This window comes from Sciurus carolinensis, chromosome 16 (assembly GCF_902686445.1).
Source record: "Sciurus carolinensis chromosome 16, mSciCar1.2, whole genome shotgun sequence".
In the NCBI taxonomy this organism is placed as follows: domain Eukaryota; kingdom Metazoa; phylum Chordata; class Mammalia; order Rodentia; family Sciuridae; genus Sciurus; species Sciurus carolinensis.
This window is the reverse complement of record NC_062228.1, coordinates 16301227-16314909: the sequence shown is the minus strand read 5'-3', so window position 1 is coordinate 16314909 and position 13683 is coordinate 16301227. Positions and strand designations below refer to the sequence as shown.

The following is a 13683-nucleotide window of genomic DNA, read 5'->3' as shown; positions in this document are numbered from 1 at the left end:
AGAGTTGCATGAAATTACTTTCAGTAGGAGGAACGGGAGGTGTTACTGAAGCAGCTGTCCATGGTGCCTCTCAGAAACTTCAACTCTGTCTTGCAGAGGTTGAAGGACTAGAGTTTATTAATAGCCTGATAAACTGGGATCTACTGATTCTGAGGGTAGGGAATAAAATTGGTATGGTTTAGGAACTATAGCAATGAAAATATTGTACACAGGGACGGTGAGCATCAAGAGGCCAGGGGTACATGTTTTGGGTTTCTTTTTATTTTGTTTTGTTTTGTTTTGGTGTTGGGGATTGAACCCAGGGCCTTGTGTATGCTAAGCACATGCTGTACCACTGAAGCATACCCCTGACACTGACTTTTTTTTTTTTTAATAGTGAATATACAAAACAAAACTTCATTTTAAATATTTGAAAATGCACAGTTCAGTGCCATTAAATTTATTCAGTGTTGCCAACATCACCACTACCTAGTTCCAGACTTTTTCATCACCTCAAATGGGATTCCTATATTCATTAAGGAATCAGGCCCCCTTCTTCTTTCTCCTTAGCCCCTGCTCACTAATCTGCTTTCTCTTTCTGTGGATTGTGGTTGGGTTATGTCAGACAGATCTGGGTTCCTTCTGGCACTGCCTTTGTTACTGGTATGTCTTTGCTCAACTGACTTAGCTTCTCTGAGCCTGGTTTTCCACACTTTTAGCACAGGGACAAAAGTTCTTAACCTGCAGAACCCTATGAGAATTGATTATATTTTAAATATTTATCTAAATATCTGGTTTATCTTTGGATATGCAAGACCTCCTAGTTATTATTTGCTTCATAAAAGCAATAAGTTGGGCATGGTGTTGCATACCCTTAATCCCAACTATTTGGGAGGCTGAGGCAGGAGGATCAAGTTCAAAGCCAGCCAGGCCAAATAGTGAGACCCCTTCTCAAAAAAAAAAAAAAAAAGTATATCATGTTGTATACTACTATATTCAAACTGCTTCTTCCCTCAAAATTCAGATGACACCTAACATAAGAATATCTCTCATAAGGGCTGGAGTAGGAAATTAAATTTAAATTTATTTTTTATTTTTTTATTTTTGGCAGTACTGGGGATTGAATCTATGGGTGCTGTACTACTGAGCTACATCCCCAGCTCTTTTAATTTTTTTTTTTTTTAATTTTTATTTTTCAGACAGGGTCTTGCTAAGTTTCTGAGTCTGGCTTCAAACTTGAGATACTCCCAAGTCACTGGGATTACAGGCATGTGCCTCCACACCAGACCTCATGGAACTCTCATGTGTCATAAGCTCTAAAATGCTTTTGGAATTTAAAGAAGGAAAAAAACCATTTCATAGTGGTTATATGCTTAATAAATATTTGAATTAGTGAATGAATGAACTGTTGAACGTGAAATATAAAGCAGGCCTATGAAGAGGTAGAACTTGAGTTGGGTCAGTTTTATACGTGCCTTTGTCTTTTTTATACAAAATACAATCTGGTCACTGAGATGAATGACAACTGTTGAGGCAGATGAAAGAAACTGAACTTTTTTTGTTGTTCTTTTTAGATATATATGACAATAGAGTGTATTTTGACATATTATACATACATGAATTATAACTTCCCATTCTTGTGGTTGCACATGATATGGAGGTACACTGATCATGTATTCATATATGAACATGGGAAAGTTATGTCCAATTTATTCTACATTCTTTCCTACTCCCATTCCCCCTTCCTTCCCTTCATTCCCCTTTGTCTAATCCAATGAACTTCTATTCTTCCCTCTCCCCCTCCTTATTATGTAGTAGCATCCACATATCAGAGAGAACATTCAGCCTTTGGTGTTTGGGGATTGACTTATTTCACTTAGCATGATAGTCTCTAGTTCCAAGTAGTCTCCAGTTCTATCCATTTACTGGCAAATTCTTAATTTCATTCTTTATGGCTGAGTAAGAAATTGAACTTTGATTATTATTTTTAGATGAGGAGTCCAAAACTTTTGAAAACCAGATGTACTTCCATCAAGGCAGTTTAAAGAGAAGTAGATTTGTACTTAGTACAAGGAAGAATTTGCTATTGGTATTGGCAGAGAGGTGACAGTCAGTTGTGCTATATATCAAGCAAAAGCCAATGAAGTTCTTTGAGATATAATAGGAAAAAAAATCATTTTATTAGATGGAGCCAAAAGGAGACCTTATCTCTGATTCTTTCCACTTTGAGAAAAACAACCCTATTTCTGTGTTCCTGTTTGTGAACTTAATGGATATTAGTTGGTTAATTGATAAGGATATTTAAAAATTTTCTTTCTCCTTCTACAGGCTCTTCCCCCCATCAGTATTTCTTTAGCCTGTTTTATTTTTCCCTGTGTCACTTGTCTCTACCTGATGTTGTCTAGTGATTGTTTATTGCCTATTCCCCACTAGAATGTAAGCTCCTTTGAAGAGGCTTTGCTCACTATTGTGTTCAGAGCACCACAGGCATGCCTAGCATGTAACTGATGCTCAGTAGACATTTGCTGAACCATTATATAAAATAAATAATATATATGTATGAATAGCTGTATAGTTTTTCTTATTATAAAACAGTACTTATTCCTTGTAAGAAAGTGCCAAAAAGTATACAAGAAGAATATTAAAAATTAGAGAAATTTATCAGTAATAACATATATCCCCAAGAAATGTGTTTATTCAGTCATGTTTAAGTTTGAGGTACTTTCACCCTGTCAAACCAGTAAATAATGGAGATTTGCTCCATCTGTTTTTGTTTTGTTTTGTTTTTTGCTTTTTGATTTTTCTTTTCTTTTCTTTTTGTATGATAAAAGAAGGTTAACAAGGATGACTCCACAGAGATTTCCTCAGAGAACACAGGATCCAGGACCAAACAACGTGGCCTTCTGTTATCTGGGGGAATCTCTTCTTTTACCTCCTGTAACTGTTGGTACCATAATTAGGTCTGTGTATTACTTCTGAACATTGCCATACAAGGCACTTCATTTAGTTGGACTTATAGAGATTAGATCACGCACAGGAAACTGGCTCTTTGGTTATCAGGCTCCACAGAGGAATCGGGGGGGAGGCTTAAGGAATGTGAAAAATTATGAAAAGCACAGAGGTTTTTTTCCAGCCTGTACATGTGCCTCCATGACCTTTTGTTTCCCATAAAGATCATTGAGTTCTACCTCAGTGTTCCTTCCAGAAATAAGGGCCTCTCAAAGCTTTCCTTTTCTCATCTTTAAATAGGCCTTCTAAAACTGACTTTGGGAGAGTGTTGATTTTAATGAACTCTTTAAAGAATCTAGCATAGTACCTGGAAGATAAGAATCGTACCATTAAAAAACAAAAACAAAAACAAAACCCCAAAAAACAAAAAAACCCTACCATATTTCTGGAATATACTGAGAACACAATCATTGTTGGTTCCTTTTCTTTCTCTTTTTGTCATCATTATCATTGTCCATACTATCAAAAATTTTTTTTTTTTTTGTATTGGACATTGAATCCAGGTGTTACTCTGACACTGACTACATGCCCAGCCCTTTTCATTTTCTATTTTGAGACAAGGTCTTATTAAGTTGCTGAGACTGGCCTTGAATTTCGAATCCTCCTGCCTCAGCCTCCTCAGTCACTAGGATTACATGTGTCACTGTGCCCAGTCTTACTATCAGATAATAATTTATTATCACAGAATTACATTTTGAAATCCTGTTGTGTTTTTTGTTTTTTTCTGTACTTAGGGTTGAATCCAGGGGTATTTAACCACTGAACTGCATCCCCAAACCTTTTTATTTTTTACTTTGAGACAGGGTCTCACCAAGTTGCTCGAGGCTGGCCTCAAACTCTCAATCCTCCTGCTTCAGCCTCCTGAATAACTTGGATTACACGTGTGTGGTAATCACTCCCAACCTCTATCGTGTTTGATTCGAGTTTGGGGTAGCATTTTTCACTTCCTTAGACACTTTAAATTATCTACCTTGAACTATTAGAGTTGATTTTTTAATTCTTCTTGTTATATTACAAGCAATCTGAGGGATAATGACTCTTACTTATTCTTATATTCACTGCAGTGCCTAAGACAGTACTTTGAACCTAATGTGTGTTCAATAAAAGTTTGTTGAATTTAATGCATTTATGCTAGATTTATTGAAAGGGATAGCTAAAATATATAACAGAATTTTGTTAAAAGCCGACATCCTGGTTCTGGGGTTGTGGCTCAGTGGTAGAGCACTTGCCTAGCATGTGTGAGGCATTGGGTTTGATTCTCAGCACCACATATGAATAGGTAAATTATTATAAAATAAAGGTCTATCAACAACTAATAAAAATATTAAAAAAAAAAAACCAACATCTTCACATACTTAACTGTAGGTGCAATATATTTTCTTTGAATATTTATTGAATTGGAGAGAATAGAACATGCCCGTGTGGCGGTTATATCTTAAGAATGATGAATCTAGGGCTAGGGTTGTAGCTCAGTTGGTAGAGTGCTTACCTTACATGCACAAAGCCCTGGGTTCAATCCCCAGCACCACACACACAAAAAAAAGAATGATCAATCTAGAGTGAGCTATATTTTATTTGAAATCTAGGGTTTTTGTTTGTTTGTTTGTTTTGTTTTTTTCTGGTGCTGGGGATTGAACCCAGGCCTTGCACATGCTGAGCACATGTTCTACCACTGAGTTATATCTCTAGCCCCTTAAGTCTAGTTTTAAGTTTTTCTATTTGCAGGTAATTGTTGGTTCCAAATAGCAGACCTTTGGCAGAAGGTCAATTGGTATATACATGAATAACAGGGAAATTAGGAAACTCCGAGGTAGCCAAAATTAGAACAGGAAGAGGTCAGAAAACATGTTAATTTACACATTTCATTGGACATTTCTTCAGCTGCACATGTGGAAAGGCGCTCAAGTTCAGTCTCTGTTTCAGCCCATCTGCCTGTCTCCAATGGTTTCATCACCATATTAGGTATTCCCTTCAGGGTAATATCACGTGCCTTAGGAAAAGAGTGTTGCTTAAGATAAGACTGTACCCCTGCTAAGTGTCTGTGTCTGGTTCCTACTGCTGTGGCCTTGCATCTGTAGTGTGTCTCACCATGTCCTTTTCCCTAGGTGTATGTGGTTGGGAATGAGCCTCTAACAGTGTTGCTGGATTCCCTGTTTCCAGTCCTGGGGGTGCTCTTTTCTCTCTACTGTTATACCAAGGAGAGTGTGTCTCATATAAGGTAAATAAGCAGCAAAACCTTATTTGCTTATGAGTAGAATATTATTTGTTTATAAGTGGGGAATTCTTGACTTACACCACTTTGTTATTTCCTTTACAAGTCAGGAAAACATTTGGGGAATGTTTTATTCTCCTCGCCTAGAAAAAAAAAAAAGAATTTTGTAGCTCAGGGGGAGTGGATATAATTTTTAGAGTGACTTTCCTCAGCCTCAGTCCTAGACTATGGAGATTAAATTTTTTCCATATATAAACATGCCACTGTTTGATCAGTAAGAAATACTGCAATTATATGTCTAGAAAGGAGGAACTAAGGGATGGGTACTAATGACCTTGTGGGGAGTTAGATAACGAGTTTGGAAAATCTGGGTGACTATAGCACATTGTGAGTTAACCTGGGATTTTGTATTGATGATGCAGTAACCCAGAAAATATTCTGTATTAAAATTTAAGTAGGACTCATTATGTATCAACTAGATTTTCACAATCACTTATATTGTTTCTTCTTCCTGGTAAGAGTTCATATATATCCTTCTAAAGTCCTATAGAATTCTGATGTTGGGTGTTTCCCTAATATGTAATTTGATAAACAATAATAGTACTACTTCACAGGGTTATGATGAACACTAAATATGCATTGGAGTGTTTAGCACAGTCCCTGGCAAATAGTAAGCTCAGTAAGTGGTAGCTATATCATTAGCATGGTTGATGAGGGGCAAAAGAAGATACTCACTCTGTTTATTATTCAAAGCTTACATACTATCTGGTTCTTCGGGTTTCAGTTAGCACATCATTGTAGCCCATAGCTCAATGACAGTGAGAAGTAAGAATGCAGTAGATGATGACAGCTCTGAAAATGTGAATTTGGTTTCAAAGGACTGTCCATATAATAATTTGTTTTAGTTTTAAAATCTTTAAGTCTTCACAGCACTAAAATGTCCTTATCAAAGACTGACCGAGGAAGATATGAATGTTTATTCCCTTCCTCTCTTGGTTGATTGACACAGATAAAAGGGTATGAGGAGATTGCAATATTTTGGTATGCTGTTCCTTGGTCTCCAGCTGTTGGTCACCCTGAGAATAGATGGTTTTTATCAGTGTAAGCTTTCATTCAAGTGCCTGATCCAAAGGCAGTGGTACACTTGGAATTACCAAAAGGGGTTAAAAAAAAGATCACATGCAGCTCACATGGCATATCAGGGTTGCCTCCAGAGCCAAGGATTAGTCAGTCACTCATTGAATTGCAGGATATTTGCATTCCAAAATTCACAAGATGCCTACTTTCCACTCCTGGTTTTCAGTTGAACTAGGTGATTGTGCCAGCATTTAGAATGCAGTGGAACCTGACAATCTTACTTTCCTTTTTTATGTAAGCTTGTTAGAAGCTTAGAGTAAGATGACAAGCTCATTCATAACTGCTTTTTCTGCCAGGTCATTTTGCCAAGAGATCTTATTATGGATCCTGGAGAAACTGGAAAGGAGGAAGGCAATTGCTAGCCTAAAAGGATTTGCAGGATTGGACAAAGCTATACCCTCTCTCCATTCTCTCTGTCAGTTTAGAGCTGCCACCCAAGGTGGCATCATGATTACAGTTAAAGAGACCATTAGGTGAGTCCGCCCATCCTCTACTGTCCCATTCTAGATTTAATTCTACCCAAAAGACCATTCTGTGACTCAGCCACCGAGGGGCGCTGATAGAAAAGAAACCAGAAATTCAAGTAGCTGAGGTGCTTGCTATTTATAATCTCCAAATGAAATGTGAGCCTTAAATGATCCTCCAGGTTTTTTTCCAAGATGCCAGCTAATAGTCAGTACAGTTTACTGGAGCCTCACAGCACTGCATCACAACAAGCCCACTTCCCAGAGTCTGCTAGTTAATCAGAGGAAAGGGCAGCACATGTTCGCCCTTAACACCAGAATAATCCTGCTCTATTTCTGACTTGCAAAATGGTGTGTATTCATAGTCAGGCTATTCCTAAGAAAAAATTGTCTGACAGCTATCTTTTGAGGTAATTTTACAATGGGGACTTGTTTCTCATAGGAATTTATAGAAAGTACTTAATAAATTTAGTAGAATGGATAATTTATTTCTCCATATGACAAATATTTTTGTGGTCCTGGGGATCGAAGCCAGGACCTCTTATATGCTAGGCAAGCGCTGTACCACTGAGCTATACTTCAAGCACCACCAGTATGTTTAAATTATTTTCACTTTCTGGGTGATCTCAAAGTATGTTATTACCTTCAAATGGAAGTTCCTGTAGGTAATAGACCATGTACTACTTAACTGGCCCAGCTACCCCTACTGGATTTCTTTTTCTTTTTTTTTTTAATATTATTTTTAGTTGTAGATGGACACAATGCCTTTATTTATTTATTTATTTATTTTATTTTTTTGCAGTGCTGGAGATCGATCCTAGGGCCCTGTACTTGCAAGGCAAGCACTTTACCAACTGAGCTATCTCCCCAGCCCCTTATTCATTTATTTTTATGTGGTGCTGAGGATTAAACTCAGTGTTTCACACATGCTAGGCAAGCACTCTACCACTGAGCGACAGCCCCACCCCGCTACTGGATTTCATGTCACATTCAATGTACTGCTTTTTATTGAAGTGTTTAAATTTAATTTTATATTCATGGTTAACTTAGTAAAGTTTTGATTTTTTTTTTTTTTTTCCAGCACTGGGGATTGGACCCAGGGGTTCTCTACTATTGAGCTATATCCCCAACCCTTTTTATGTTTTTTATTATGAGATAGGGCCTTACTAAGTTGCCAAGGCTAGCCTTGAACTTATGATCCTACTATGTCAGGCTCCAGAGTCACTGGGATTACTTACAGGCATGCGCCTGTAATACTTTCAATACTCTCAATAGGACGGACTTGAGGAAAATAGAAAACCACATAAATTTCAAATAGAATTGTCAGAACAAACTAAAACTACTAGATTACTGAGAGTTGTTGAACATTAGTAAGTATATGGTTATAATAATGTCCAAAAACTGAAAGAGTAAAATTATTTGGCATATTTATTTATTTATTTATTTATTCACATTTTCATCTTTTTTTTAAATTCATTTTTATTGTAAACAAATGGGATACATCTTGTTTCTCTGTACATGAAGTAGAGGCATACAATTTGTGTAATCATACATTTACCTAGGGTAATAGTTTTTATTCATTCTGTTATTTTTTTTCTTCCCCCCGCCCCTCCCACCCCTCTTATCCCTCTATAGAGTCCCTCCTTCCTCCATTCTTGCCCCCTTCCCACCCCCTATATGTCATCAGCCGCTTATCAGTAAGATCATTTGTCCTTTGGTTTTTTGAGATTGGCTTATTTCACTTAGCATGATATTCTTCAACTGCATCCATTTGCCTGCAAATGCCATAATTTTATTATTCTTTATGACTGAGTTATATATATATATATATATATATATATATATATATATATATATATACACACCACAGTTTCTTTATCCATTCATCAATTGAGGGGCATCTAGGTTGGTTCCACAATCTGGCTATTGTGAATTGAGCAGCTATGAACATTGTTGTGGCTATATCTCTGTAGTTATTTGGCATGTTTATTTAAAAAATACTTTGGAACTATTTTTACCTGGAACCACTTTAGTGATGGTGTAGAGAATTTTGCAGTAATTAGCTTAGTAGTTGTAACTTGTGGCTATCTTAACAAATTTTTGATGCACTTCTTAGTGCAGGTATATAAAACTCCTCAGTTCTAAGCCAGATGCAGTGACATATGCATGTAATCCCAGCCATCTCAGGAGACTGAGGCAGGAGGATTTCAAGTTACAGGCCAGCCTCAGCAACTTAGTGAGGCCCTCAGCAACTTTGGGAGTCTCTGTTTGAAAATAAAAAATAGAAGGTTCTTGTGTACTAGGGTATATCATTCAGTGATAAGGTGCACCTGGGTTCAATCCCCAGTACAAAAAAGGAAAAAAAAAGGACTGGGGATGTGTCTCAGTGGTAAAGTGATTGCTTGCCCAGCATGTATAAGGTCCTGAGTTCAATCCCCTGCACCACAGGAAAAAAAAAAAAAAAAAAAAAATTCTACTCCACCATTCAGTTCTTATTGAAACTATAGTTTCTCTTCAAGGTAGAAAAAAATAAGTAGGCAATGATTGAATGTTCATAGGCTATCAGAGCCAATAGCTCCTAAACCTGGGGTTTCTGCATGGACTATAATCCTCTTGAAAGTATACACATAAATAAATTTTATATACAATTTTTTTTTCTAGATAAGGTCTACAGCTTTCATTAGATTCTTGAAAGCAATCTGGGTTTCCACAAGGTTGACAGTCACTGTACCAGAGAAATAAGAATATATATGTGCATGTGTGATTGTCATTTGCTCTATAGCTCCTGCTTCTGTTGTTAGTCCCCCAGGAGCAGGCTCAGGCACCTTGGTCTGTATCACCAATAACCTCTCATTCAGTCATTCACCCAGGATGCATTACCAATAAGTTTGTATAAGCTGGGCATGATAATACATGCATATATTCCCAGCTACTTAGGAGGCTGAGGCATGTGAATCACTTGAGCCCATGAGTTTGAGACAACCTGGGCAGTATAGTGAGACCCTGCTTTAAAAAAAAAAAAAAAAGACTATAGAAACTTTATCTGAGCGTCTTTGATTTCATGTTCTTTGGATCCAAAATTTTTACTTTCTATAACTAAGTCTCACTATTTTGAATTGATTCTATATTGTTCACATTCTAAGAATGACTAAAATAGTGCTTCTTAAGCTAATTGTCATATCTCTTTAAGAATATATGAATATTGGGGGCTGTGATTGTGGCTCAGTGGTAGAACTCTTGCCTAGCATGCGTGAGGCACTGGGTTTGATCCTCAGCACCACTTAAAAATAAATAAAATAAAGGTATTGTGTCTATCTACAACTAAAAAATTAAAATATATATATATATATATATGAATATTGTATTTTTTTTTTTTTAAATAACAAGGATGCTTAACTACTGAGCCACATCCTCAGTCCTTTTCATTTTTTGTTTTGGGACAGAGCTTCACTAAATTGCTGAGGCTGGCCTTGAACTTCGGATCCTTCTGAATCAACCTTCTGAGCCTATGGGATTATAGGCAGGCACTACCATGCCCTGCTAAATATAGTACTTCTTTTTGACCATCAGGATGGTTCACAGAATCTTGGAAATAATATTTGTCCATTTTAACTTTTCTACTGGCATAGATGTGATGGAGAAAACATGATTGATATGAAGGATTCTGGGGTAATATAGAAATAAACCAAAGCTAAATGTATAAGTTATTCATTCTGCTATAGGAGCATGAAGGCCATGTTATTTGTGAGCTGGCAAATTAAGATAACCTACCTAAGGTGATGGTTGCCCAAATTAACTATTGTGCTTTTCAGTGAGGTAGAGCAACATCTGCCATTTTTTTCTCAATTTAGTATGAAAAAAAATTGGTTCCTTCTCTGTTCACAAAAATAACATATTCTTTGTATAATACAAAAATGCATAAAAAAACAAAAATCAACCACTATCCTATTTGCTATTTTTATTATTTTAGTGTTTGTTTTGTGAATCTTCTGTACCTTTGTACTTTTTTTTTACATGACATGGTACAATAATATCAATTCTTGGTCTTTTCATTTATTGGGTGAATTAAAACCAAAATCCACCATACTTCACAAGAAGTGTCTTAAAATTTTATGCATGAGCATAAAATTCTTTTTAGAAACTCAACCAAATTTTATTAGTTGGCAATCATATTTGATCTACTTATTTTTCTGAACTTTTTTGGTACTAGGGATTGATACTCAACCACTGAGCCACATTCCCAGCCATTTGTAAATATTTTATTTGGAGACAAGGTCTCATTGAATTGCTTAGGGCCTCACTAAATTGCTGAGACCACCTTTGAACTCACAATCCTCCTGCCTCAGCCTCCCAAGCCACTGGGATTGATTATACGTGTGTGCCACAGCCCCCAGCCCACTCCCTTGCTCATTTTTCTGAACTTTTATACATTTTCTTATCTCAATCCATTGATTCATATGAGTTGAGATTGACTGCATCTCCTACCTTGATGATTATGTCTTTTCCCATTATCCATAACTTTTCAGTGGTTCATCATATAAAGTCAAACTTCTTCTAAATGACTTCTAAGTCCCTCTTTGATCTTTCTCCATTCTTTCCCAAGAACCAGAATATCTGAGTACAACTTATACTTTAATTCCTCCTTGCTTTGGCAGCTTATGAAATAATTGTAATTCTTCAACATTCATCTTAAAAGCCACTTCCTTCATGAATGTTTTCCTATTTTAGCAAATGAACATATAGGATATAGGACATAAAAAAACCTGGTTTCTGAGAATAAATACTTCATGTTTTGTCAGCATGGAGAAATAGGAAACTAAGTTAAATGAAATTTTTGAGATCTTTCTAATGATTAACTATATGGAAATAACATGTTACTTTAGAAGATTATTATGAGGATTCAAAAGATAGTATCTCTGCATGACACTGCCAAGATAAATCTTGCTCTGCATTGCAGTGATGAAGATGAAGATGAAGTCCTGTACCAGAAACTGTCCTCAGAGCAGAGTCAGGTGGAGCATCTTGGGGACTTGCTGTCCCATTGCCAGGAGTGTGGTTTGGCAGGAGACTTCTTCATCTTCTGCTTGAAGGTAAGAATTCCATATAGGACTTGGTAAGTTTTATTCTGAGGTAGTTCCAGGAGTCCGTTTGAATTTTCAAGACATTCATAATTTTAGATCCTCAAATTTAGGTCCCACTTTAGGGAAAATGAACAGACCACATACCTAAGTGTAACAGTAGTAATGTGATCTAACTACTTTCCAAGGTGGTCTGCACTGAAATGTTAGAGATGAACAAAGCAAAATTATTAATCTATGAAAGGGTTAATCTTTACTCTGTGTTGACAGTAAGAACTCTTTTGAAGTTAATAGCGGGTTTTACAGCTGCAGAGTAAATCCCTTATCCTTTCTGGGTATTTGGAAGGGAGATTTAGCAGTTGTGCCTCCTTCATTTCACTCTGTAGGCACTTGAAACCTCTTCTGGGTTTGTTTCTTAGTGCAGAAGTTGTGCTTCCTTTTGCCTTCATCTGCAGTGGCAGCAGGTACCTCATAATGTTATCACTGTCTGATAATCACCAGCCAGTGACATCTAGCTTTGCTTTCTCCACTATTTCCATAAAGAAGGTGTCTGTGTTAAGATAACGTCTGTGGAGTTTAAGATCTCTATGGGTGTATGAGAATGCAAGAAGAAAATCAGGACTAACATTTCTAGAATTTGAAATAAGAGACTCTTTTTTTGGTACTTTTTTACCTCCCATATTCACATCCATCCCCACACCCAGCCACTCAATCTAAACAGCATTCCCAGGAGATGTGTGCTCAATTGTATGCTTTTTAATTTTTTTTCTTACAAAACAAAAGGCTTTTCTCTAAACCAGTTTTACTCCACCTTAGCATGCTTGACATTTTGGGCCAGATAATTTTTTTCTTGTGTGGAGTTGTCTTGTGCATTGTAGAATATTTAACAGCATCCATGACCTATACCCACTAAATGCCTGTATTACCCTCCAATTATAACAACCAAATATGTCCCTCAGACATTGCAAAATGTCCCCTGAGGAGCAAAATTGCTCAGGCACAGTTGAGCACTACTGCTGTAAGCTGTCAATTATTGTGATAAAATGCTGATTGTTAGGGAACTTAAGGATTTCCCTACCCAAGGAAATTTACAATGTAGACAGGTAGGTAAAAGCTTATAAAACCCATATCATTAATTATCCATTAGTAGAAGTTTAGTTCTAAGTGTGTGTGTGTGTGTGTGTGTGTGTGTGTGTGTGTTACTGGGGATTGAACCCAGGGGTGCTCTACTACTGAGCTATAACCCCCAGTCCTCTTTTGTTTTGTTTTTGTTTTTGGTTTTGGTTTTGGTTTTATAGAAAGGGGCTTGCTAAGTTGTTCAGGCTAACCTTGAACTTGCCTCAACCTCCCTTGCCTGGGATTAAAGGTATGCGTCACTGCTCCCAACTGAGTTCTGAATATATTAAAGGAAGGGCATCTAATGGCCTCTGAAAGGACCTTAGGGAAATTATGTGGTCTGAGGGCTCAATTCAAGGAAGGCTAGTGGAAGAGATCATGAAAATACTGATAAAGTAAGAAGTATGTGTGTATATTTTTATTAGGAAAATTTAAAATTTCATATACATGGTATCATCGTGCTTATTATTATGCAACTTACATTTTTTTCACTCATTAGTATCTTTGGGTTCTATGTTGATGATAACCTAGTTCATTTATTATAACTGTTGTGACATAATAAATATATCACTATTCTCATACCGGACATATAAGTTGTCTCCAATTTTTGTGTGTTATAAATAATGCTATTTATAACACATTGCATGTGTACTATATGCATTTCAAACAGGTTTCTAGCTGTTTGCAA

At 36.7% G+C, this 13683-nt stretch overlaps 1 protein-coding gene across 1 annotated transcript in view; it reads left to right on the top strand.

Annotated features, from left to right (window-relative positions):
* Window positions 1-13683, top strand: part of Tango6 (transport and golgi organization 6 homolog) — a 171538-nt gene that overhangs the window by 35658 nt on the left and 122197 nt on the right. Inside the window, 3 exon segments of the mRNA XM_047530021.1 lie at window positions 5094-5206; window positions 6634-6810; window positions 11759-11891. Of these exon segments, the coding sequence (XP_047385977.1) occupies window positions 5094-5206; window positions 6634-6810; window positions 11759-11891 (423 nt within the window).